Source organism: Anoplolepis gracilipes, chromosome 3, assembly GCF_047496725.1.
Source record: "Anoplolepis gracilipes chromosome 3, ASM4749672v1, whole genome shotgun sequence".
NCBI classification, from domain to species: Eukaryota; Metazoa; Arthropoda; class Insecta; order Hymenoptera; family Formicidae; genus Anoplolepis; species Anoplolepis gracilipes.
Genome location: NC_132972.1, coordinates 17,041,910 through 17,069,820, shown reverse-complemented (window position 1 = coordinate 17,069,820; position 27,911 = coordinate 17,041,910). Strand labels below are relative to the sequence as shown.

At 29.5% G+C, this 27,911-nt stretch overlaps 4 protein-coding genes across 13 annotated transcripts in view; 1 reads left to right on the top strand and 3 right to left on the bottom strand.

Moving 5' to 3' along the window:
• Positions 1–27,911, bottom strand: part of LOC140663817 (calcium channel flower-like) — a 107,885-nt gene that overhangs the window by 60,364 nt on the left and 19,610 nt on the right. The window lies entirely within an intron of this gene.
• Tango9 (transport and golgi organization 9) lies at positions 140–15,567 on the bottom strand. Of its 3 annotated transcripts, XM_072888298.1 has the most exons (9): positions 15,212–15,567; positions 10,656–10,726; positions 10,278–10,406; positions 9,984–10,131; positions 9,561–9,911; positions 8,966–9,050; positions 8,674–8,832; positions 8,438–8,592; positions 140–814 (listed from the first exon to the last, which is right to left on the bottom strand). In XM_072888298.1, the coding sequence occupies exons 3-9, from the start codon at positions 10,352–10,354 to the stop codon at positions 653–655; spliced, it is 1,137 nt and encodes a 378-aa protein (XP_072744399.1). In that variant the 5' UTR covers positions 10,355–10,406; positions 10,656–10,726; positions 15,212–15,567; the 3' UTR covers positions 140–652. The 3 variants fall into 3 exon arrangements, with proteins under 3 accessions (XP_072744399.1, XP_072744397.1, XP_072744400.1); XM_072888296.1 differs by lacking the exon at positions 15,212–15,567 and having other exon boundaries at positions 10,656–10,875; XM_072888299.1 differs by lacking the exons at positions 10,656–10,726; positions 15,212–15,567 and having other exon boundaries at positions 10,278–10,425.
• Positions 18,378–20,511, bottom strand: LOC140663815 (uncharacterized). 6 transcript variants are annotated; one of them, XM_072888301.1, is made up of 6 exons: positions 20,242–20,511; positions 19,881–20,064; positions 19,545–19,757; positions 19,323–19,454; positions 19,161–19,238; positions 18,378–19,079 (listed from the first exon to the last, which is right to left on the bottom strand). In XM_072888301.1, exons 3-6 carry the CDS (start codon positions 19,597–19,599, stop codon positions 18,775–18,777), a joined length of 570 nt encoding a protein of 189 aa, XP_072744402.1. In that variant the 5' UTR covers positions 19,600–19,757; positions 19,881–20,064; positions 20,242–20,511; the 3' UTR covers positions 18,378–18,774. The 6 variants fall into 6 exon arrangements, 5 of the variants coding, with proteins under 5 accessions (XP_072744402.1, XP_072744405.1, XP_072744403.1 ...); XM_072888304.1 differs by having other exon boundaries at positions 19,970–20,064; XM_072888302.1 differs by having other exon boundaries at positions 20,296–20,511.
• Positions 23,090–27,512, top strand: LOC140663812 (uncharacterized). The gene is made up of 4 exons (XM_072888295.1): positions 23,090–23,237; positions 23,436–23,694; positions 23,777–24,839; positions 24,911–27,512. Exons 2-4 carry the CDS (start codon positions 23,440–23,442, stop codon positions 25,066–25,068), a joined length of 1,476 nt encoding a protein of 491 aa, XP_072744396.1. The 5' UTR covers positions 23,090–23,237; positions 23,436–23,439; the 3' UTR covers positions 25,069–27,512.

Sequence of the window (27,911 nt, the reverse complement as noted above, 5' to 3'; positions counted from 1 at the left end):
AAATATGTTTATTTTATTTCTCATACCAAGGTAATATATATACATATATATATATATATATATATATATATATATATATGGAATTCAAAATGTTGAGAATTCTTAATTTGTAAAGGAAAAAAATTACTAGAAGAATAAATTGATTTAGGATAGTGATTTATAATTTGCAAAATTAATTAATTTTCATAAACTTAAGATCTTGTTTGTATGTAATAAATATTGTGTAATTTTATTACATATGCATATATATAATATATAAAACTTAAAAAAGTTACATATATCTCATATTCAATTTCTTACATAATATTTTTAATTAATAGTATGTATATATATATATATTTATTTATATGGATAAATCTAGCTTTGTGTTTATCTAATTTAAACTCATATTCCATGATTTATACCTTAGATTACATACTACTGGAATGCGTGAATATAAATGGTCTATGATTATACAGATAGAAATAAAGTCGTATGTATAAGAGAGAGAGAGATAATTTTATATATAATTGTAATAATACAAAAAACATAAGAAATTACGATCATTCGCGACCTTCGAATCCATAAATCTTATTTAAATAGTCATCGTTTAATAACAAAAAAAATTAATACTAACGATAATCGTGCGCCATAGAATACCCAATGTAGACTTTCATGCTGTTTCTTGCAAATCATCTGCAGCGGTATTAATAATACGATCTTCGTCAACTAATGTATGGCGTCCCAGACGGCAAAGATATTTGTGGACTAATTGTGGAATTATGATGTTGTTGTAACATGCCATACCGATTAAAAGAATTACGAAACCAATAAGCTGTAACAAAAATAATTTTTATATTGAAATATTTTTCATCAGTATATACATATACACTAAGCACAAAAATATAGGAAACACTTTTTAACGTCACAAAAATGGGCTATTTTCAAACTGTTGTAGCCCGATGAAAAATTATCGTAGAAAAGTTAAAAAAAAAGCATTTTGAAACTTAAAGTTTCAACTTTAACGCGTTAACGATAGTTTAAAAAAATTTTTGTATTTTCCTTATTCTATGCTTTAAAAAAGAACACGTTGTTTTGTTCCTTAAAATTATGTAGTTTTGAAACTCTGCAGTTTGATAAGAAAAATTCTCTCGATGAATTCAAGTCAATTTTCATAAAGTACAATGCTTGATCAACAAAATGCTTTTTTTAAAACCTTCTTACGATTTTTAACCGATTTTATATGATTTTGAAACTAAACCTAGTTTTTTCAGAAATATCGTCGATACTCGGTGAAAAATCATCGTAGGAAAGTTTAAAAAAAGCATTTTGAAGCTTAAAGTTTCAGTTTTAACGTGCTATCAATATAATTTTTAAAAAAATTTTAATCTTCTTAGACTTATGCTCTAAAAAAGATACACTGTTTTTTCCTTAAAATTACATATTTTTAACATTCTGCAGTTCTCTTAAACAATTTTTCTCGAAAAATTAGTCAAATTCCTTAAACTACAACATTTTTCCTACAAAATGCTTTTTTTAAAACTTTTCTACGATTTTTTTTGATCGAATGACATAACTTTGAAACTAGCCTTACATTTTATTGAAAAAAAACAGTTACCGTCGGCATGGGCGCGTGTGTGTCTTATGTGTGTGCGTACGTGAGTGCGTGCGCGCGCGCGTTTTATATCGTATTACCTTTTCTCTGATCAATTATTGCTTGTTGATTTCGCATGTTTATGCATCTCTGAATAAAATTTTGCGTAATTTAATTTCAAATTTCGAACATCGAACTGTAACAGTTTAAAAATAACCCACTTTTTGACGTATAAAAAGTGTTCCCTATATTTTTGTGCGTAGTATATGTATATTAAGTGCATAAGTTTTTACCGATGCGGATAGATGGCTGTATGCATGCATTGAGATTTAACGATCAGAAATGTTTTTGGTTTTTGTTTATTGATTTCACTACATTGATATTTATGCATAACAAGCCATAGATGTTATATAACATAATCTTACATTTAATACGATTGAAAATGGAACTAGAAAAAGAGTATATTCGTCATTGCGACCTTATGTTTTGTTTTTACCAAAAGAAAAGTGCTACTAATTCACACAGAATTATTTGCGAGACTTATGGTGAAAATATTATAGCTGTTAGAACGTGTGTAAATTGGTTTAAACAATTTCAAAGTAATGATTTCGATATCAGTAAAGAACATTCTGAATGTCCTGCAGGCATAGGAGAGAACAATTTGCAAGTATTGTTCAATGAAGATTCTCAATAGGCCAATCGACTCGTAGAAAACGAAGGAAAATACTTTGATGTTGTATCAATTTTTTTCATTTCAATAAAAAAAAATTGCAAAAAATCGGTAAGAACTCATCAACTTAATATGTTATATATATATATATATATATATATATATATATATATATATATATATTCTTCAAACATACAAGTCAAAAAGGGAACTTGGTTTACAAAAGACAGTTTATTCATTCATCCATCCATACTTACATTCAGTTACAGTCAAATATTGCATACCTCCTATACCTCTATCAAACAATACAAAAGTAAATAACTAACTAGCTAGATATATAAATAAATAAATAAATAATCTAATCTAATCTCACACATACACACACACACACACACAATCATAAAATAAATCACAGTCACAATCACAATCTCCTTGTCACCGTCCTTTACTTTTTCTTAATTCTTTTTCTTTCCATAACCTTTTTAATGTTTTCTTTCTTCTTATCCAATTCATCACTAAATACTCTTGCTGTTCTGTCATCACTATTTTCACCCAATTCTTTGAACCATTTATTCGTCTCTACACATTCAGTCACATAATGTTCTATATTATCCCATCCTATATTACAAAATTTAGACTTTACTCTTATCATCTAACCAATACTTATTATATTCTTCCAAATTTCCACACCTTATCTTTATTAGAGCTCTTATCTCATCCCCATACATATACCTATCTAGAATTTCTTTCCTCAAATATTTGGGCCTTTTTACCTCCATTCCTACCATCTTATATCTCTTATTATATTTTGCTTCCCTTATTCTCGCGTCTTCTATTTGTCTTTGAATATCTAATTCTTTCTCCCTTATACTATTCTCTAAATTTACACCGTCATGTCGTATATCTTTTATTGTCTTCATACTCCTACCTTTACTATTATATCTTTCCCTTTCTTTACTATACAACTCTTTCTTTATCATACACTCTTTTTCTACTCAACATTTCTTAATAAAACAATTACCCTTTTCTCGAATTTCATGGCTCTAATACCTCACTCATATTTTAATTTTATCAAACTTAACTCTCTTTGTATTACATATCTTGGTGTACAAAAATCCAATCTGAAAAGCCACCTAACATAATCCAACATTACTTTTTTTAACTCCTTTTTTTATTCCCATCCCCAAAGGGTATTACCCATTATAATAGTCGAAATGTCCTCACTCCGCTTTTTAAAGGAAACCTATTAGGACTTATTTATATACTGAAAAAAGTAAGTTCTATCACCTTAGCGCTTTTCCCCTCCCTCCCTCTTTCCTAGGTAGCTAAAAAAACTAACTTTTTTGTTTACTAATTTTCTTCTCGGAAACCTCTCGCTCAAAAAATCTGAAAAAATTTGAGTATATTGGCGATATGTACCAAAATATATTCGAAATTTTTCCAAGATCATCTTCAAGGTAAAAAAAATTCAAAATATTTTATATCATTATAACTTTAAAACGAAAAAACATACATTGATTTTTTCTTTTTTTTAAATACGTATTTTATTTTTTTCTAAATATTCCAACCAATTTTTTTAAGTTTTTGCAGTTTGCGCAGGTGCGCCATCTTCAAAAATGCGAAAAACCGTTATTTTGCCTTCTATCTCGCAGACGCCGATGTCGAAAGATCTTAAAAAATTTGAATATATAGGAGCCGTACATCAAAATATATTCAAATTTTTTCAAATTTTTCCAAGGTCATTTTCAAAGTAAAAAAAATTCTAAAATATTTTATATTGTTATATTTTCAAAGCTAGGAGAGCTGCAACCTCAGATCTATTTTTAAACGTGTATTTTGATTAATTTCAAATTCTCCAATAATTTTTATATTGGTTTGATACCCTCACTGTCATTAAATTGGTTATTAAGGAGATAATTGGTTATTAGGAAAGGGGTTAGGATGATAGAACTTACTTTTTTCAGTATACAAATAAGTCCTAATAGGTTTTTTTTTGAAAAGTAGAGTGAGGCATTTCGACTATTATAATGGGTAATACCCTTTCCATCCCATTTGCCATTACATTCTGTACCAAATATTTGTACAACATCCATCTCCTGCAGAAGTCATCCTTACATATCCTCTTTTCTAAACCTCATACCCTATTACCTGCAATTCTACCTTTCTTGCTTAATTCCTTAATGTGATTCTCATAGTCCCCTTTTCTATTAAACGTAAAACCTAAATATTTAAAGCTCTTTACCTCTTCAATTCTTCTCTTTTCCTACCACCAATTACTTTTATCATTGCCTTTACTTTTTGTTCCATTACTATTAAATACTAATACCTTTGTCTTTTCCACTCAATATTAAATTCCTTTCCATTAAAAATCTCCTAAGAGTATTCATCATATCCTCTAATGCAACCTTATTCTTAGCCAGTAACACAATATCATCCACATATGCAAGAGATCATAACCTATTTTTACCTACTTCTACCCCTCCAATACCTCTTTTCCTGACTTAATATATTATGTATTTTTCTACTATTACTTGTAACTACTACTTCAATTGTGTGTGTGTGTATGTTTAGTAAAGGAAACATCATATATATTGTATATATATATATATATATATATATATATATATATATATATATATATATACAGGGTGGACCATTTTAATCCATCCAGTCGAATATCTCGAAAACCAAGCCCGACAGAGAAAAATGTTTCAGACAAAAGTTGTATGGTTTCGAGGGGGCCATAAGATGGTACCATTGGTTTGATCTTGAAAAGTCATTTGAAAGTTACGTGAAGGTTACTTCAAGTTTTTTAAATGCAACACCCTATATATTTTTACATATTCTTGTAGCTCATCTCGAGAGCTTTCCAAAACACTTATGACAAAGTATTTTTCATTAAGTATTTTTTGAGTTATAAGGCTTCAAAGTTGCAGTATTTTGACATAAAATACAAGATATCTCGTAAAATATTCATTTTTTGATTATCTTACTCTAATACTTAATAAGTGTTTTGGAAAGCTCTCGAGATGAGCTACAAGAATATGTAAAAATATATAGGGTGTTCCATTTAAAAAACTTGAAGTGACCTTCAAATGACTTTTCAAGGTCAAACCAATGGTACCGTCTTATGGCCCCCTCGAAACCATACAATTTTTGTCTGAAACAAATTTCTCTGTCGGGCTTGGTTTTCGAGATATTCGATTGGATGGATTAAAATAGTCCACCCTGTATATATATATATAACGTTTATATGTAATTTGTTCAGATTTGGATTCGGAATAATAATAAAGATTGTTAAATAACATCCGTTTAAAATTGCTCGTTAGTTGGCCTAATTATTGTTTATTTTTGTAAAAACTTGATTACGTCATTACTTGATAAACGTCATTAAAAATATTTTTAATTTTTATATATATATATATATATATATATATAAAAAATTAAAAATATTTTTAATTAATTATAAATATTTTTAATTAATTTTTTATATATATATATATATATATAAAAAAATTAAAAATATTTTTAATGACGTTTATCAAGTAATGACGTAATCAAGTTTTTACAAAAATAAACAATAATTAGGCCAACTAACGAGCAATTTTAAACGGATGTTATTTAACAATCTTTATTATTATTCCGAATCCAAATCTGAACAAATTACATATAAACGTTTCGGCTGTACGCAGCCTTCCTCAGTATTGAACAACGAACGCAAAATAAGATAACTGCATTGAAGCATAAATTTTGACCTTCTTAATATTATGTTGCATAGCAACCGCTACGTTGAACCAACTTTCCCAAAGGATCCATCGTACTACCTGACTAACATCTAACACGAGACCGAGTCAATTGACTATTAATCTATTGCTCCAAAAAAATATATATGCATTATGATCGTCATGATGTAACTACTTTGTTTTTTAAACACTTATTATTCCTTGGAGTTGCACAGTGATCAATTGATCATTCAACGGTTGAAGGCGAGAATTTTCGACCACCGACCTGCAATTCGAGTACTCGATTCCATATTTTCCTGGTCATTTTTTTGCATTGAGATGTGTATTCTGTCAACAAATACTAGTTTTTCACTAACGTCGTTATATCGGCATCTAAATCTAATAACTATCACGCAAATTCACATTACCTTATTATTTACACAACATTGCAACAACTGTCCAATGATGGAAAACTTTTCCACAAAAAACAAATAGATTTAACACAACGTTCCGATCATGATAATAACAGTAAACCAATAGGAACTTTTGTTTTACCGTATGTTAACAACATTTCTGATAAGATAGCTTCTACAATTAAAAAATCGGATTTAATGATAGGATATCGTTGTTTGAATAAATTGGATAGAATCATCAGAGCACAGAAGGATAAAAAACCATTCATGACTAACTCAAACGTTGTTTATAAGATAAACTGTAATGACTGTGATGTGACATACGTGGGACAGACGAAAAGACAAATAGGAACAAGAATTAAAGAACATATGAATAATATAAGACTAAAATCTGAAAAACACTCGGTAATTTCGGAACACATTAAAAAAGAGAAACATACATTTGGTTGGGAGGAGGTAAAAATTCTTGACGTAGAAAGGAACTATCACAAAAGATTGATTTCGGAAATGCTACATATTAAGGAACAAAAAAATGAATTGAATTTAAATAAGCACACTGAATTATTGAGTGACGCTTATTATGATGTTTTACGCGAATTGACAAATAGATAAATTATGGTAAACTTATTTACAAGACAACACACATAGATGTTTACGAAGCTTGTCGGATACATACAAAAATTTGCTCCCTCATTTGTGTATATAACAAAACATGTTTTTGAAAATATAATAACAGTTCCTGTTGAGATACTGTTGGAAGCAGGCTACCTCTCTTGTTAGTTGCGAAGTTTGTTTCCATCATTGGACAGTTGTTGCAATGTTGTGTAAATAATAAGGTAATGTAAATTTGCGTGATAGTTATTAGATTTAGATGCCGATATAACGACGTTAGTGAAAAACTAGTATTTGTTGACAGAATACACATCTCAATGCAAAAAAATGACCAGGAAAATATGGAATCGAGTACTCGAATTGCAGGTCGGTGGTCGAAAATTCTCGCCTTCAACCGTTGAATGATCAATTGATCACTGTGCAACTCCAAGGAATAATAAGTGTTTAAAAAACAAAGTAGTTACATCATGACGATCATAATGCATATATATTTTTTTGGAGCAATAGATTAATAGTCAATTGACTCGGTCTCGTGTTAGATGTTAGTCAGGTAGTACGATGGATCCTTTGGGAAAGTTGATTCAACGTAGCGGTTGCTATGCAACATAATATTAAGAAGGTCAAAATTTATGCTTCAATGCAGTTATCTTATTTTGCGTTCGTTGTTCAATACTGAGGAAGGCTGCGTACAGCTGAAACGTTTATATGTAATTTGTTCAGATTTGGATTCGGAATAATAATAAAGATTGTTAAATAACACCCATTTAAAGTTGCTCGTTAGTTGACCTAATTATTATTTTTATATATATATATATATATATATATATATATATATATATATACAGGGTGTCTCAGAATGACCGTATCACCTCTCGAGTGCAGGTAGAGCGGCTTAAATGGAATAGAAAAGTCCTGTACCATTTTACGATTTTCGGAATAATTATTGAGAAATTAATGTACAAAGATCGGTAAATTCGGCGCGAGTATCTGGCCGCTGCAAAAAAGGTGGCGAAAAAGACGGCCCTAAGGACGGTCGCTAAGCGCGCGCGACGTAAATAGGCGCCATTGCCTCGCGGTTACCAGGGGCATAGACGAGAAGCGTTGATATGAACAATAGATTAACGATTATTATTTAGCGACCGGCCTAGCGGTGGGCCGTCTTTCTCGCCATCTTTTTTGTGGTAGGCCGTCCTTCTCGCCATCTTTTTTGCAGCGGGCTGATACTCGCGCCGGATTTGCCGATCTTTGTAAATTAATTTCTCAATAATTATTCTGAAAATCGCAAAATGGCACAGGACTTTTCTATTCTATTTAACCCGCTCTACCTGCACCCAAAAGGTGATACGGTTATTTTGAGACACCCTGTATATGATGTTTCCTCTACTAAACACACACATACACAATTGAAGTAGTAGTTACTATATATATAAATAATCTCTAATCATACCTGCATGTAATGAAAGGCCTGCCATTGAAACGCTAAAGAACAGGCCCAGATTACGATCGTTCGAACACTGTCTAAAATCATCCTCGTCGTAGCACTCATCTCTTTGGTAACACTAATACCAGCAAAATTAAAGAAAGCAATACTAAACGATATACCTGTAATGCCATATAATAACATATAATAAAAACCACAATCGACAATCGCAAAAAAGTAAGGAAGCGAAATGATAAACTGACCAATAACAGCTATCAACAATTTACTACTGCCTCCAATTTCGATAAGAGCTTCCGTTGTGGCTTCAAGCGTGCCGCGTGAATTATCAGCGAAAGGCGGTGAGGCATTAATATAATTAAGAGGAATCAAAGCAATAGAAATACCGATAAATCCAAAGATACCTGGAAAAGAGTATAAATTATAATAAATTATTATAGTAAATAAGAATAATAATCAATTTGTTTTAAATCAATATCAGGTTCGAATTTCGACAATGACAAATACTATACAAGAAAACTATAAAATGTTACTGACCCTCCCATCCAATTGCCTGTAATGCAGGAATATCTTGTTCTCCTACAAATTTTTCTTCCACAACCATTTGAACGGCTGTTATTACCTATATATTTGAAATTTGAAAATTATTTTGTAAGAGTAAATATACATATTAATATATCTAATGATCTAATATTGTAAATTATATAAATAAAATTAAGTCATAACTATAATTGCTAGTTCTCTTTAAATAGATATTTATAAACTAGATTGATTAGAAAGTTCATCTTTTTCATAAGTAATTGAGACTTCCATAATAACCTAACAATATAACTGCTAAAATTATTAATTTATATTTAGATAATATAGACTTGGAAAGATGATAAAATACATTTGTCATATTATATTTTAAAGATCAAAGTCATAATGATCACTCGAGGAAAGATTTTGCTGTGTATGTATATATATATATATACATATATATATATATATATATATATATATATATGGATAAATTGTGTGTGTGTTGTTAAACATGTAAAAAACTTAGTTAAAAAGTAAAAAATAAACAGAAAAAAAATGAAAAAATTTTCAATTGATTAATCCAATGTAGGTGAATAATACAAAGAAATACCTGAGCAAATATAATAAGCAAATCTCCAGTAATTATAGAATTTGCACTAATATCAGTGTCTTCCATTGTTAATATATCACTAACACCGACGAATGCTAAGCCTGTTATGACAAAACCGATGCCTATCCATTCCCTTATTCCCAATTTTCTATTAAGAAATCCAATAGAAAGCATTCCTGTAAAAACAATTACTGATCCACGCAACATCTGAAAACTACTTGCATAAGTCATATTCAGGCCAATGTACATTATGGATGTGGCAAACATATCACACAATGCAGGTACAAGTAAAATGAAAGGATTAAAAATCCTTGAACCCTTAGTGAGTACATTATTGTCTACAGAGCCATCCTGCAAATAAATTTATATAATAAATGATACAGCTTAATTCGTTTTCAAGAAACAAAAATTGTAGATACTTACATTTCGTCGATTATAATAATAATAGAAAATTTTAAATGCTAAGAAACAAAGAGCCTCTCCAATAAACATAAATAATGATTGCATGAAAGGATGATTGAAATGCCTAAGTTGTTCATCTTCTCCAAGTACCACTTGTCGATCTGCATACCTAAATAAATTTAAAGTCAAATTCTCTTTAACATGTACAAAATTAATGTTATTTATGTGAATCATTAATGTATGTTTTCTCCATACCATATAATTTATAGGTTTTTTGTACTAATATTAATAATATTAATAATTAATTGCACTTACTTGACTGATAAAGTATTAAACGAGCCAGTAATTATTTGAAGTATAGCTAATGTTAGTTGATAATTTGTCCATGTCATTGTTGATAATTGGTTTAAAAGTGATTTTGTTTCTGAATATATATATCTGTTCCTATCGAGACATAGTACTGCATTTTATAATCTCACAATAATTTTACTTTCTTTAAATCTCATTAAATTTATTAAATACAGAATAACTCTACTGTTAGTAAAATAATTACTCTTTTTTCAACAACTGAGAAAAAATTTGATAGCATTAGATCATTTATTGAGCAAAATGAGAAAATAATAATTCAAAATTAAATAATATTAAATAATATTAAATAATTAGGTAATTCTGAAGGAGAGTGGTCTTTCTTACCGTTTTTGTTAAAACTTAGCAATATTACGTATTTTTGTGTGTAAAATATGAATTCACAAATAAAAATCGCTCTACAACAGAAAAAAAGTTATAATGTGTGTTAAAAAGTGACAGTTGCGAGGTTATAATTCCGTAATATCAAGAGCGCATTCGGGAAGGCGCTATTAGCGCTAACAGCGTCGTTCTATCTTTGTTCAACTTTTAATGAGTAACAAAGATAGAATGACACCGTTAGCGCTAATAGCGTCTCCCCGAACGCACCCCAAGTATCAAGACGTGCAAGGGCAGCGCAGACTACTCGAGCCTGCGCAGTGACGTGAAAAAGTGCACAAAATTACAAATTTACGTTGAAACTTCCACGCAGTACTATCAGCCTTGGTAGTTTCCACGCTCTTAAGTTTTGTTATATTTTTTTATAGGGGACGGGCGACGGGCATCGACATATAGAATGGACTGTTAATGACAATGGAGGGGATAACCGTAGAGCAAATAATATGAGGTCACGCTCCGTCTCTTTCTAATAAAGTCTGATTGGTCTTTAAAAAAACAACAGTATTGACGTTATGTTAAAAGGTGCCTCAAGCCAAACCATAATCAAACGTGATAGAAAGAATAATAGCTGGCATTAGTAGTATATTCACAGTCCATGTTGTAGTTTGTGTATATTTGTATAAAATGGTTAATAATTGCGTTTTATGCAAGTGGAGTAGTAGAAAAATCGATGCATCCGTTACTTTTCACATGTAAGTATATTTGAGACGAAGCCTTCTTTTCTATATATATAGTATGTACATGCTATGTATATGCATATTATGTATGTGCATAGTATGTATGTACATACATGCTAGAAACGAACGCTTAGGTAGGAGTGCATAAGGGGGACAGGGCGAAGCCTATAATAAAATATAACAAAGCCTGAGAGCGTGGAAACTACCAAAGCTGATAGTATTGCGTGGAAGTTTCAATATTATTTTTTATTAAACCTATGTTTGAACTCTTACACCCATATATGTAATAAGCATATATTGTCACCGCCCGTAAGTGGAAGTGAGAACAAAGGGAAACACTGAAACGAAACAGACAGCGATACTTTGGTCGGTATTCATAGTCCGATCTTATATTTAAGATCGTCTTAAGATCCTGTTCAACCAATCAAATAGCCGCATAACATCATTTTATTGGTTGAACGAGATCTTAAGACGATCTTAAATATAAGCTCGGACTATGAATACCGGTCTTTGGCTGTTGTACGTAAGCGCAAGGTGTTATGTGCAAGCGATTTATATTATTACATATATTTTCTCTTAATTGCACATGCGCATCACGAACCGAGTCCTGCTAGACAAAGAAAACGATATATTGTTTGGACCGTAATGTTCGCCCCTGTTTTCAGGACCCGTTGGCAATATATGCTTATTACATATATGCTTACACCAAATTTGTAATTTTGCGCACTTTTTCACGTCACTGCGCATGCTTGGGTACTCTGTGCTGCCCCTGCACGTCTTGATACCACGGAAATTATAACCTTGCAACTGTCACTTTTTACACGTTATAATTTTTTTATATATATGTATATATATATATATATATATATATATAAATAAATAATTAAAATCAGTGCTCTCTTTAATAAAAAAATAAGAATAATATAATTGGCAATAAAGAGCAGGTAAGAGTCATGTACATCGGAATGAGTAATAAATAACGAAAATTATACAAATTAAAAATTAAACATTGTCAGGTGTAAATTATAAATGAAATTACAGAATTTTTGAAAAAAATTATAAAATATTTTTATAACAATTAATCATACATAAGTCACAATAAATATCAGTATCTAATTATTATTATGACAATTTATGTTACACAAAAACGTAAAGTTGCACGAACAAAAATGCTACAACTATTGACAATAATTAAAACTTAAAGTTATAAATAAAAATACACCTAATTAATTATAATGCGGACGTTTCGAGCTCAAATTTGAGTCTTCTTCAGCGCGATATTTAAATTATAATACTAAAAAGTTTTTACATGAAAACATCAATAATATATACATAAATTTTTAACTAAGCCTTCGACTTAACTCGCATAAAATCATCTCCGATGAGTATGTATTAATGTTTTATCAGGGAGCGGAGTCAACATTAGATTGAAGTCACTGACCTGGTAATATTGTTAGTGGAAAAACAATGATCGTTGCAATCTGCAAAATTAGTGAAGTTTAGACTTGAAATAAGTGAAAAACTACATATATTAATCACCATTCACTAACTGGTTGGACGGTCACTTACTCTTTTAACAATATTTTGTGACGGTTGATAGTACTTTGTTGACTCAACTCCTTGTGCTGTGGAGGTCGCTCGGATAGTGTCAAAAAATGATACAAATTATCTGTTTATATAATGTTATTCCCACCACTATATTTTTGGAAGAGCATTAATGATATCATGATAGACACTTGGTAAATTTTCGGTGTCAGTTTGCAGATTCAGACCGTTCTTCTGTCTTTTGATAAATAACATCTCAGAGATAAGCTTCTTGGTATAAAATGGAGCCTCGTCAAGGATTCTAACGTTATCCCAGTCAAAATCATGGTCAAATTCTCTTCTGTGATTACCGAGGTTGTGTTAGTATTATGATGTATATGTCTTTTATGCTCAGTGATTCTAGTTTTTAGCTTACGAGAAGTTTGGCCAACATATGAGGCATCACAATGGCTACACTTAATTTTATATATGACGTTAGTTTTTAATTCTGTTGGTATATTATCAATTAGAGCCCACAAAGATAATATTCCAACAGAATTAAAAACTAACGTCATATATAAAATTAAGTGTAGCCATTGTGATGCCTCATATGTTGGCCAAACTTCCCGTAAGCTAAAAACTAGAATCACTGAGCATAAAAGACATATACATCATAATACTAACACAACCTCGGTAATCACAGAAGAGAATTTGACCATGATTTTGACTGGGATAACGTTAGAATCCTTGACGAGGCTCCATTTTATACCAAGAAGCTTATCTCTGAGATGTTATTTATCAAAAGACAGAAGAACGGTCTGAATCTGCAAACTGACACCGAAAATTTACCAAGTGTCTATCATGATATCATTAATGCTCTTCCAAAAATATAGTGGTGGGAATAACATTATATAAACAGATAATTTGTATCATTTTTTGACACTATCCGAGCGACCTCCACAGCACAAGGAGTTGAGTCAACAAAGTACTATCAACCGTCACAAAATATTGTTAAAAGAGTAAGTGACCGTCCAACCAGTTAGTGAATGGTGATTAATATATGTAGTTTTTCACTTATTTCAAGTCTAAACTTCACTAATTTTGCAGATTGCAACGATCATTGTTTTTCCACTAACAATATTACCAGGTCAGTGACTTCAATCTAATGTTGACTCCGCTCCCTGATAAAACATTAATACATACTCATCGGAGATGATTTTATGCGAGTTAAGTCGAAGGCTTAGTTAAAAATTTATGTATATATTATTGATGTTTTCATGTAAAAACTTTTTAGTATTATAATTTAAATATCGCGCTGAAGAAGACTCAAATTTGAGCTCGAAACGTCCGCATTATAATTAATTAGGTGTATTTTTATTTATAACTTTAAGTTTTAATTATTGTCAATAGTTGTAGCATTTTTGTTCGTGCAACTTTACGTTTTTGTGTAACATAAATTGTCATAATAATAATTAGATACTGATATTTATTGTGACTTATGTATGATTAATTGTTATAAAAATATTTTATAATTTTTTTCAAAAATTCTGTAATTTCATTTATAATTTACACCTGACAATGTTTAATTTTTAATTTGTATAATTTTCGTTATTTATTACTCATTCCGATGTACATGACTCTTACCTGCTCTTTATTGCCGATTATATTATTCTTATATATATATATATATATATATATATATGTTTGTAATTAGTATTATATATAAATAGATGTATGTATGTATACATTTACATAATTTCAAGAAAATTTCATCTAACAAAGCGACATTTTTAATTATATATATATATATATATATATATATTTAATTAAATTAATTATACGGTCAAATTAATGGCCGATTGTTCCAACTTCTTAATAAATTTAGCCTTTAATCATTTATTAGATATTAGATAATATCAGTAACTGTTGTTCTATTAATAAAGTTTACTTACATTAAATTATTATTACTAAGAAATAATGTTATTCGGTGGTTAAAGTAACGAGTAAAATTATCTTTTGGTTATAGTAAGTTAAGGTATGATATTTACATAAGTTACGTTCTAAAGCTCAATATAATATAGTATACGTTACATATATATCGAGTAAAATTTTCTTTGAAGAAGACGTTTTGGAACGTAACCCCTAATAGGTAATTAATGCGTAAATTTACCAAAATGTTGAAACAAACGGCCCAATGTTATAGATATATTTACAGCGCATTGATTGTAATTTTTTTTCTTTTGTATTTTGCACACGAAATTATTAAAATTGATAAGGAGATATTTTGCATATTTTTCTACGTACCTAAGTTTTTTATATCTTTTATTTAACACTCCCCTTTATATAGGTAAACTGAGATTGGATCAAAATGCTAAATATAATAGCTTTTACGATTTAAATTGCCATTAATTGAATATAATAAAGTTCAATTTACGGTCAACTGATAAAAAAATAGGTGAAAATAAGCGATGAGTATATATAATGATAGAGTCCTCTCAAGAAGATATAAAAAAATACAAGCCCGCCTGTTGAATGACTGTTCTCATATTACATATATCTCCATTTGCTGACAATGAGTAATATTAGATTAACGCAATCTCAGTTGAAAGAGATAGCTTATTTGTTCCAATTTTCCAAACATTGTATATATTTTGACATTTAAAAATGACAGATGGTAAAAAATATATGAATAGAAAGATACAATAAGATTTGACAGCACAGATGGCATAACAAAATCAGTGAGTGAACTCTGGAATGGCTAGTCCTTTGTTTAAAAATGTAAAAAGCGAGAGAGAAAAAATAACTATGAGCGTTTTTCAGCAAGCGACACAGCGACACAGTGTCCATTAGTGTGAGAGAGAACATTCGTTATCTCACTTACACTAATGGACACTGTGTTACACTGTGTCGTCTGTGTCTTTGCTGGAAAACGCCCAATATTGTTTACAATTCTGTATTGCACAATATTGTTACATTGGTCTAGTTTCCACCATAACTTTTGATTAGTTTCAATTCGGAGCGAAACAAGATTGAAATTGGTAGAAATTCGAATTAGGCAAGTTTAAACTCGTCTTAGATGAGTTTCTATCGATTTCAATCTTATTTTGCTCTGAATTGAAACCAAATCAAATGTTTCGATAAAAATTAGATCATTGTTAATCTTGTCTTTCTTTTCTATTTTATAATTTCCTTAATATTATACTTATTAGCTGCTGTAGTGAAAGTTGTTACTACACATTTATTTATTTTACCGAGTGCCAAGATAAAGATCGGTATTCATAGTCCGTTCTTATAAGCTTTGTTTACACCGAGCACTTGATACGCGTACTAAATACTATACTAGCCAATCATAGCTATTCTTCTAAAGAATCGAACAATTGTGAGTGGCAAGTAGTATTTAGTAGGCGTATCAAAGTATTTCTGCGTTCGAATTTCACTGCCAATAAATTGTCAATATTAAAAATCTATAGTTTACGTTACATACACTATACATTTCTTAGTACTGGCAGTTACTGGCAGTGAAATTCGAACGCAGAGTATGGTCTGAATTCATAGGTTGGTATTCATAGTCCGATCTTATATTTAAGATCGTCTTAAGATCCTGTTTAACCAATCAAATAGCCGCATAACATCATTTTATTGGTTGAACGAGATCTTAAGACGATCTTAAATATAAGATCGGACTATGAATACCGGCCATACTCATTTATCAAATCTTAAGATTTGAGAATTTCTTAAATCTATCTTAATGCGATCATTTCATTGGTTGAATAGCATAGCTCAACCAATGAAGTGGTCGCATTAGGATAGATTTAAGAAATTCTAAAGTCTTAAGATTTGAGAAACAACTATGAATTCGAACTTATGTCGGCGTAAACAAGGCCATAGTTAAAGTTGTCTTAAGATTCCGTTCAACCAATGAAGTAGCCACATAGCATCATTTTATTGACTAAACGAGATCTTAAGACGACCTTAAATATAAGATCGAACCATAGACCTTAAGGCCGGAATTCATAAACGATGCTTGACTGTCAAGACGAGCTTAAGCTAATGCTTAAGACAGCGTGTGATTCATAAAACTTTGCTAAAGACCGAACCCAAGCTGAATCGTGAGTTTATGCTTAATGAAGCAAATCCCGTTTCATAATTACATCTTCAGTACGACTTGAGATTGTTTGATGCACAATTACTACTCAAGCGACGTCTTGAGCAACTCTTAGTCAAGTCCAGTAAATTGTAGACTTGAGATAGTTAGTTTTGAAATAAAAAATAGTATTGTAATTATATAGATAATGTAGTATATGTATAATAGTGTTGTGATTATATAATACTTTGTGAGTTATATAAAATAACTTTTAAGATAAATATTTAGTTTCATACTATTAACTTTTATTATACGTTTTAGGTTAGGCATTATGGAATTCAACATATTAGGCCAATTTGACATTAATTTGTTTGAAGCTTCTGATTCCTCTTCGGATGAAGAAAATGACAATATTGGCATAATACGTGAAAAACGATATGTGCGAGATGCAATTAATCCGTTTACAGTTTATCATGAACATGAATTCCACATAAGATATAGATTTTCGAAAGACTCTGTTATGTACGGATTACTACCTTTGGTTACAGATGGTTTAACAAGACCTGATATGCGAGGTCTTCCCATTGAACCAGTTATTCAATTACTCATTTGCCTAAGATTTTATGCTACCTGTAGTTTTCAAGTAAGTTTTCTATTACATCTCTTCTATATTACATCTTTTTAATTTTAAAAAAGAATATAAATAATTATATTGTTTTATATTTTAGAAAGTAAATGGAGATCTTATGAAATTACCACAACCAACAATAAGCAGAATAATATTTAGAGTAACCATTATATTAGCATCATATTTGAATACTTATATCAAATTTGTGACAAATCCAGCACTTATGCAAGAAAACCGAAGACAATTTAAGGAATTAGGATTTGGATATGGAGGTATTGGACTTCCTTGTATTGATGGAGCAATAGATTGCACACATATAAGGTTATTGGGCAATAATTTTGAAGGATTACGATTACGACTACAATTTTTTTACATGCAAAGACCTTAATTGTAATCAAGTTAATTATATTATTTAAAATGTTATATTAGAGATTGTATTTTCTTTTATCATTATTGCAAAACTTTAAAAATATTTTGATAGCATACGTGCGTGTGTGTGTGTTAGTAATAACTATAAAGATGTCAAGACAAATGAGTCTATTGCTGTTAACTTAAATAAATTCTGATAGAAAATGTAAACAAAATTTTATTTAGAAATAAAAAAATAAATGGTAAATAATTTTATGTTGTTGCATTATTATACTTTCATTTATTATACATTTTTAAAAATAATATATAATATCATAATATATAATATATAATCAATAAATAATATATAATATTATTAATAATATTGCTAAGCATGGAATACTATAAAATAATTATTCGTTATTGATTAGTATTGTCTTAAATAAAAAAACTGTAAAAATAAAAAAAACTTACATCAAATAATTAAAGAAAACAATTGACTAATATTATCTAAAATAATACTGTAAAAATAAAAAAAACTTATATCAAATATTATCTAAAATAATACTGTAAAAATAAAAAAACTTATATCAAATAATTAAAAAGTAATTAGGTAATAACATAAAATAAATGTAATAAATATAACAGAAAATAATGTAATATAATAACAATTCTTATATTTCCTTAATAATACTTGTTCATATAAAACTTATTCCTGCTCATTATCACCTGGGACATAATGTTCTCCCCTAAAATTTATAAACATTTTGATATCACATTTTCTTTAATTGAAGGACAAGTCATTGCTTACATCTCTTTTTGAGCACGGAATTTTGCTAATTTGACTCTCTCTTGTAACTCTTTTTTTTCTAAGAAAAGCTTCTCAATCGTAATTTGATTTATATATTCTTCTCTTTCTTTTTTCAGCTTACACATCTCAATTTCATGGTTAATTTTTATATCTGCCAATTCCATTTCTTTTTCACATATTAATGTCATTCTTTTAGTTTTCTGCTTCTTTGAATTAGGAAACGATTTGGTATTTATACGTCTGTTCTTCTCGAAATTTAATGGATCTTTCTCTCTGTTTTCTTTTTCAACAATGTATATATCTAAAATATGATTTTCATAATATGTATACATATTAAAAATGAACAGTTTTTAATTTTGAATAAAATTTGATATTTTCTCACCAGATTCATTACTCGACCATCTTTCAGTAGATAATGTATCATCAATTTCCATTTCTATATCATTTATTTTTTCATTTACTACGTATAAAGAAAAAAAATATAAAATTATTTTATTCATATATTACTAAAAAGAATTTTATTAATTTAATTTATTTGATTTACTGTTGTCAGATGTCAGTTTATTACATGATGTTAATAATTTTTGTTGATTTTTCGAATGCTCTCCTTTAGCAATATCAATAATTTTTGTGAAAGAATTCTGCCGGACTGCTTTTAAAACTTCTTTTTGTCGATCTAAAATATTATCTCAATTATTTCTTTTGTCAAATATAATTTTTTTTTAGATTAAAAATTATATATATTATTTAAAAATAATTTAAGTACCTCCAGATTCCTGTGTAGATAAGTTAGAAGAAGAAATGGTTGGTGTTGTAGTCATTAAATCAGGAACAATGTCTAAACATTTGGATCAATTTCGTTAACAGCTTCTTGTGGTCCTCCTCCGGTGAGAAACCTTGATTGTCTCTCAGCTGTTAATATATTTTTATTTTGCTGTTTTATATTAGACCAATATTTCTTTAACTGTTGTACATCTCTCTGTAATATAACACATGCTTTTATATATATGTATATACTTATATATGTGTGTGTGTGCATGTGTATATCAAAAAGAATTTATAAAACTGATGTAGTGCATAAATAATAAAATATATTTAATACTTTAGTAGAAATTAAGGAAGAATTATTATACTCCTCCATAATGAGTGACCAAGCTTCTGATTTCTCTCTCAATGAGGAGAAACTTGTACCTTTTAATTCGATTACATGTTTGTACTTTTTTAGGATCTCAAGGAATACTTGCTTGTCTAAATCAAAATATACAACTCTCTTGGACATTGTTTTTCTAAAAAATAATTGTTAAAAAATAAAATTAATAAAAAATATAAATGCAAAGGATTTTCAATGAAATAAGTAAGGTTAAGTTTAAATAAATTTACAGTAAATATCGTATGATTTTAACTATCTCAATGTTATAATTTTTCAATTTTAATTAAACTTTCAATTTTGTTAGTAAATTTACCTTTTATTAGAATTAAAATAATTATATTTCTGATATCGAATGTAATGTACGTACATACACGTATTTTCATGTCTATCTATTATACTTATAGATCTTGAATGTCATTGGTCATATTTCTAGAGAATTCCGAATATTTCCGAAGTCGGCTTCCTAAGCAAGAACTTTATCAAGACAGTCTTAAGCTTAAATTAAATTCTTTAAGATTCATCTGTGCATATAGACCATTCTTAAGATAGTTTTGGAGCTTAAATGGATCTTGGTAAAGACTATCTCAAGACAGACTTCAAGCAACGTTTATGAATTCCGGCCTAAGACCCGGGCCGAGCCATCTATCGGTGAAAGTGATCGGAAAAAAAGAGAGAGAAAGGACGCAAAGATGGCCACTCTCTATCACTTTCTATTCAACGCCGTAATACTAAGAGAACCAATCACAATCTTAGAAAGAGAGAGAAATATGGCCGTCTTCGCCAAAGAGTAAAAAGAAACAGGAGGGAATGTATCGGTAGTGGGAGCTAGCCAAATCACTGACGGAAGCCGCCATCTTGAGTGTCTACTTTTTTTACGCTTATTAGCATCGTCTGCTGCTGTTGTCAGAGAGACACGCATGCGTATTTTGCACAATTATTAAGGGCGCGTTCCATATGAACACTCACGCGCTGTAAGCGCTCATGCTTATAAGCGCTATTTTCAATTGTTCCGTTTGCTGTTTAAGCGCTTAAAATTGCAAACGGAAAGTTGTGCCTTTTGGGTGCATGAGCATCGTGAGCATGTCAAAATGGCGGAAAAACAGATTGTTCTTTTGTGTTCGCTAATTGTAATAATGTTCGAAATATTGTTTGATGACGATGGAGATTCTTTAAAACTTAATACAGAAGTAGAAAACATTCTTTTAATTCTTAATAAGTATCGCGAGAAAACTGCAATATTACGCCTAAAGAATTACGTAGAAAAGATTTTACTATCATATACCGATGTACAATTTAAATCACATTTCAGTTATTAATCATATATTAATCATATATTAATCATATATTAATCACATTACAATTTAAATCCATTTTTCTATTCATCATGCGATACCACGGGTGCGTTCCATATGAACGCTCACGCGCTGTAAGCGCTCACACTTTTGCTGCCCTACCTCGATGAAATAAGCATTTGTAAGCACGAGTTATGACGTCACAGTGACGTCATTAATACGTTTATAAGCGCTTATAACTTTGACTATGGGTGCGTTCCGGTATTGACTGTAAGTATTGAGATATGACGTCACTCAGTAGAGCTGTGAAGATCGTTCCGTTATTACTATTGCTGCTTGTACGCGTTATAGCGCTGCAATAACGAAACGATATCTTCAGTACTGCGATTATAGTTGTCGAAAGTATAACCTATTAATATGGCAATGATGAATGGAGCAATAAAAATTGCAATAATATCTGAGTTCACGAGATATTAAAATAATTAAAATTATTATATATATATATTATATTATTATATATATATTATTTATTTATTATTATTTTATTTTAAAATTATTTTGTATTCTTTATTGTCTTCTGCATCTATCAAACACATTTCTTCGGGCGCCGCCATCTTTCTGTTGCGAATGCCTCACCTCGCGAGCTGCAGTAATGAAAGCAGGAAATGACGACAAAATCTATAACGTCGGGTGCGTTCCTTTTGGACACTTACACGCTTAAAGCGCTTATAAGCATTGCTTACGCTGTTCCATTTGGAGTTATAAGCGTTTATAAACGCATTAATGACGTCATTGTGACGTCATAACTTGTGCTCACAAATGCTGTTTCCATCGAGGTAGAGCAGCAAAAGCGTGAGCGTTTACAGCGCGTGAGCGTTCATATGGAACGCACTCGTAAAATCGCATGATGAATAGAAAAATAGATTTAAATTGTAATGTGATTAATATATGATTAATAACTGAAATGTGATTTAAATTGTACATCGGTATATGATGGTAAAATCTTTTCTACGTAATTCTTTAGGCGTAATATTGCAGTTTTCTCGCGATACTTATTAAGAATTAAAAGAATGTTTTCTACTTATGTATTAAGTTTTAAAGAATCTCATCAAACAATATTTTGAACATTATTACAATTAGTGAACACAAAAGAACAATCTGTTTTTCCGCCATTTTGACATGCTTACGATGCTTATGCACCCAAAAGGAACAACTTTCCGTTTGCAATTTTAAGCGCTTAAGCAGCAAACGGAACGATTGAAAATAGCGCTTACAGCGCGTGAGCGTTCATATGGAACGCACCCGTCATATGAACTCGAAAACCGACTGAAAATTTACTGGCGCGTATACCGGAACGACATTCGCAGTACTGTTAGTACTTACAGTGAATATCGGAACGCACCCTATATGTTTAAGTATGGACTGCTAATACTCCCACTTTTCCCATTAAAGCAAGTGAGAAGTCTTTCAGCCAACATTCATTGCAGGTCAAATACCAAAACTCCGGGAGATTCAAATCATAAAGTAATATTAATTGTAAAAACAGTAATACTTTAAATTTTATTAGATATAATATGAAAAAATTATTAGATATGATATTTATATTTTTTTCTTTTATTTTTTACATATTATAAAATTTTTATATACTTATCCTATTGACCAGAAAAAATAACAGTTTTCGTTAGCGTGTGCCTCACGAATGTTTTGTACTAATTTAATGTACTTTCTTTGCCAAAATAACTTAATTTAACTTAAAAAAAATGCTTAATATTAACTTAATTATGAAATATTTATGATTTTCCATAAGATCCATATCTATAGCTTATCCATATCTTTTACGTCACATTTTAGTTCGCCGTTTTATCGTTGGTATTTTATAGCGCTGTAAGCACTTTACTGTTGACATCCAACCTGAAGTTTGCGTTAGCAGTCCATACTTATATAGTCAAAGATCTGATAGCATTGAAAAAATTGTCACTTGTAACAATAAGTATATTGTAACAAACGTTTACAAAAGGTATATATAATTAATTATTATAATTTTTGCAAATATTTAGTATTCATTTTTTTTATTATATATTTTAAAATGTAGAGAAACACAATCAGTCAGAAAGCATAGGTTATACATATATTTATTCTATTTTTATTTTTCTATATAATTTAGAATAAATTATTTTAAATTTGTTTATTTTAAATCTTTTTTTAATATTTTTAGAATCATGACCCGTAAATGTGCGTTGTGTAAAGAAAGCAATTATAAAAGGAACAATTATAGTTTCTTCTCAGCACCTAAAGATGCAGAAACACGTAGAAAATGGCAAAATGCTCTTGCCATTAAAAACTACACTGTCACAGATGACACATATGTATGTAGCAGACATTTCCATAAGAACGATATTATTACACACTGGATCAGTGGAGTACCACCACAAGTAATAAAGGTGCTTGATGAATGCAAAATATGTGCAAAGTTAGCAAGTATGCCTAATTAAAAATAATGGCAAGTTCACTTTTGTTGATATTACTGAAGATTGTACTTGTTGTTTGTCACTACAGATCAAATACAAGAAATGTCGATTACGTCCAGGAGCTGTACCAAGTAGAAATTTAAACTCGGTTAATAACTTAACTGAGTCAATGGATAAAAATAATTTAAATCGACACAAAGAAAATATCAAGAGTTCGACATTTGGAAAAGAACAAGAAGCGGAAGAAAGCGAGACCTTTTTAATACCTAGAATAAAGAAAAATCTGAGTGATAATGAAGATGCAGAAAACGAAAATACTAATATGCATTATTGCACCTATTCTAAATCACAAAACTATGTATATAACCCGGAAGAGAATGAATTGTATATCCAATTATCGGAAGATATGGATAAAGAAGACATAGATGATTCTACACATGACTCAAAATTGAAGAAATTTAAATCTGAGATAGAAAAATCAGTTAAAACACGTAGAAACGATAACAGTTTCAGTTCGGATTTTGTAATGACTGAATCTGTGAATGCAGATAGGAAAAAGAATCGGATATCTAACAAATTAACTCGTGCGAAAAGATTTAGTGAAACGACGGAATGTAGCATTGAAAGATATGGTTCCTCTGAAGAAGATGGGATATCGGTTGAAGCTTCGGAGTACGATGTTGGTTCTGCGCATTCTTATTCGAAAGAGAAATCTGTAGAAAATAATTTAAGAATGCCTGATAACTTGTACGTAGATAATCAAGAATTAGCTATTTTGAATTACGATTGTTTAAATATACAGGATAAAGAAATGTTTAATAAAATCAGCGAGAATGAGATATTATTTGAAGATTTTCTTGAAGTATGCACAGAGATATCTATACCACGTGGTTGGTCCTGCTTGGTAACATCAAAAGGATATGGCACCACAGTGGTGTACCTTTGTATGGGAATAACGAAAGATGGGTTGCCTTTTGTGGAGAAACAAGTTTTCGTAAGAAGCGATATGATTTTACATTGCTCCGCAGCTAATAGAGAAATCGATCCGCTTGTACACAATCTCGTGAAAGAAAAGAAAGATAGCAAAGTGAAAAACTTACTGGACATAGAAATATTTATCGACGAGTTTGATCAACGAATCATTTGTCAAGGTAAGTTATAACATTATAAATATCTTTTTTTTATATTCTTGACAAAATAATTTTTCTTTCTTTCCAAATAGGCATACATGAGCCTAGAGACTTTGAAAACGTCGATATAATCAAAGTTGCATACACGGATGGAATTAGGTGGAGACATGCCTCTTGTCCATTGATTGTAAATAACAACTCCAGATGTACAAAATGTACTACATTATCACACATACTACATAAAACTTAAAATTTTCATATGTAGGAAATATCGGAGTAAAAACGTAAAAGATGCGTTCCAGGTAGTAATTAAAATAGAATGAGAATTGAAGAAGGTTCAAAATAACAGTGCAGTTTAGTAATAATTCAACAAGATGTCTATCTTATAAAAAAATTCTCTGCTCTACCAGGTATTTTTGTTCAAAATTCTAGGTAAAGAGAATATTTTCAAGATTTTTAATGCAATTTTTTAAAATAAATTTTTTTTATTGTACGCATTTTCTACGTTTTTCACTCATACGAAGCAAAAACAAAGCCACTAAGTTTTAAGTGCTAGATTTACAAACGTACTCTGAAAAAACTGAATAGCTTTTGTTAAGATGAAAATCTTTAGGATTTCATAGGAGACATTGTGAAATCTCTCGATTGGAAGTTTTGTTTTCTGCATATTACAGCCAAAATATGCATAGAACAACCTTATAATTATTTGTAATCAGCAGCATCGACTGATGCTAAAGAGCGATTTTTTCAATAAAGGATAAAAAAATCATTTAATTCAATAGAGTGGTGTAGTCACAGGTCAAAATACATGTTCATAATGAGTCATAAATTCATTTCTTATTATAAATTTTTAAGAGTCAAATTGCACAATTCGGTTTTTCAGCACCAATTTTAGATTTATAAAAAATATTTTTAAAATGTATGAAGAGATATTGTTTTTTCGAGGTGGAATATGTGCAGAAAAAAGACCGGTCTTGTAATGCTAAAAATGTAGAATATAAATCAGCATATGTACAATTTATTATAAATTTTTAAAAGCCAAATTACAAGATCCAGCTCTTTAACACCAATTCTTAAAATATTAGAAATACGTCAAAAAACAAGGTTCACAGAAATCTAAATTTTTCCAGGCATTTGCTGACAAATATCATTATTAATACTTAAAATGTGTAGCAGTGCAACTAATGATAAATTATATTGGTTAGATAGCACCGTATGACAAGGAAAAACAATGTTTTATCTCTCTTGCAATGCAACATGGTTGTGTGTATGGATATACACCAATACATCGAATGAGAGTTCATTTCTCAATATTGATAGTTATGACTATCACTTATTCTGTCGACCCTTAATTTTCATAATATTTTTATTTATCACTAATAACAATTAAAATAAAGAATATATACTGCATATTCAATATTTTGTTAAGACATTGAATATATAAGCAGAGATAGATATATATTTATAATTTACAGTATGAAAGCAAAAATATCAACAAAAGAATTTCTTTAAAAATTCCCAAAGAATTCCAGGTTTTTCCATGATGTTTTCGCGGAGTATACATCCTATTCAAGAATAGCGAATTTCTATTACAGTCGAATCTCTTATCCTACGACATTTTCGGTCCAGAATCTTCCCCTTAAACCTCTGATCCTACGACAAAAATTTGAAAGTGGGGGTATAATTCCCCTTTCGCGGTCGTAGCATGAAAAGATTTTTTGTCGTAGGATAAGAGGTTTCGTAACATAAGAAGGTCGTAGGATAAGAGGTCCGACTGTATACCCTTAAATTTTCGTTTTTTCGACTATTACATATATTCGTTAATTGCAAGAATAATGTAGTATTATCATATTAGAATATTGAACATTATTCTAATACACAAGTTTAATATAATGTTAATCTTCAGAACGTAAGTACATAGCATATACAGTATATTTTATTCCTGTCATTTTAATAATAGAATATATTTCTAATAAATTTTTCCTAAATAGAAACGATGAAATATAATATCAGTAACAACTTCTCAAATTTTGACACTAAAAATTTTTTGAAGCAAATTAAATAATTCTACTGCATGATAAAATCTCTCTTATCACTCACACACAATAAACTTAAAAAATAAAATGTAAAATTTTTAATATCTTTCTAATTTGATAGTTTAATTCACAAAGAAAATGTTCCTTTACTTTTAGCTTATAAATTAAAAACTATTGATACATATTGACATGTTAATTATCTTAATTAATTATCTTATCTTAATTATTAAAATTTTCATTTTTAAATTAAGAAAAATTTGCCAAAAAAAATTTATCCTATAAAAGTGGAATATCCTGTATACTTGTATAACAGACACATTATTACATACTTTCAGTACATCGGTATTTTTCTATAAATAATGTATGTTTATACGGTGTGTTTATATGCGCGGGTATATACAAAGGACAGTATTAATCATAAGAATTTATTTTATTATGAATAATGACACACGCACTCTCTCTCCCTTTCTCCCTCCTCTATCTCTCCCCCTCCCCCTCCCCCCCTCTCTCTCTACAATACATACAAAATAAATTATAATTATAAAATTCTATAAAATAAACTAGATAATTTCTTCTATATGTATGAATAATTATATCAACAATAGATACATTTAATAATTATGACATGAAAATCAAGTAAAAGGCAAATAATAATATAAACATATTTTTTTCTTAAATAAATTAAACAGGAATGTGTGACAAAACAAAATTGGTTTAAATATAAAACAACAGAAATTCTTAAATGATATTAGTACAAGAATTACGAACAAATAGTATTAAAAATAAATAAAGAATGATGATAATGATTACGAATACTTCGACAAAATTCCAACCAACTTAATCGAGACGATTAATTTAACATTTATGATTACTGATAAAATTGTCTACCAAATACGTCAAAATTTCGAATTAAAATATATTATTTGTTTTAATCAAATCTTTCATACGTCAAACGTGGAAAAAAATTAATATTTTCATTGTAATTTATAATCTTTTGTTATTTTTTATAAAAAATTTGATTAAGAATTATATTAACAAAACTGATATATATTATCGA

What these genes read in the sequence shown, in the direction of transcription:
- Tango9 (XM_072888298.1), bottom strand. Translation starts at nt 10,354, where the DNA reads ATGACATGGACAAATTATCAACTAACATTAGCTATACTTCAAATAATT. An exon ending in TGCTTATTATATTTGCTCAG is followed by an intron (nt 9,051 to 9,560) that starts GTATTTCTTTGT and finishes TCAAATATATAG; the next exon opens with GTAATAACAGCCGTTCAAAT. An exon ending in AGGCCTTTCATTACATGCAG is followed by an intron (nt 815 to 8,437) that starts GTATGATTAGAG and finishes TTTTTGTTACAG; the next exon opens with CTTATTGGTTTCGTAATTCT.
- LOC140663815 (XM_072888301.1), bottom strand. Translation starts at nt 19,599, where the DNA reads ATGACTACAACACCAACCATTTCTTCTTCTAACTTATCTACACAGGAA. An exon ending in ATCTACACAGGAATCTGGAG is followed by an intron (nt 19,455 to 19,544) that starts GTACTTAAATTA and finishes ATAATATTTTAG; the next exon opens with ATCGACAAAAAGAAGTTTTA. An exon ending in ATGGTCGAGTAATGAATCTG is followed by an intron (nt 19,080 to 19,160) that starts GTGAGAAAATAT and finishes ATCATATTTTAG; the next exon opens with ATATATACATTGTTGAAAAA.
- LOC140663812 (XM_072888295.1), top strand. Translation starts at nt 23,440, where the DNA reads ATGACCCGTAAATGTGCGTTGTGTAAAGAAAGCAATTATAAAAGGAAC. An exon ending in GCAAAATATGTGCAAAGTTA is followed by an intron (nt 23,695 to 23,776) that starts GCAAGTATGCCT and finishes TTGTCACTACAG; the next exon opens with ATCAAATACAAGAAATGTCG. An exon ending in TCAACGAATCATTTGTCAAG is followed by an intron (nt 24,840 to 24,910) that starts GTAAGTTATAAC and finishes CTTTCCAAATAG; the next exon opens with GCATACATGAGCCTAGAGAC.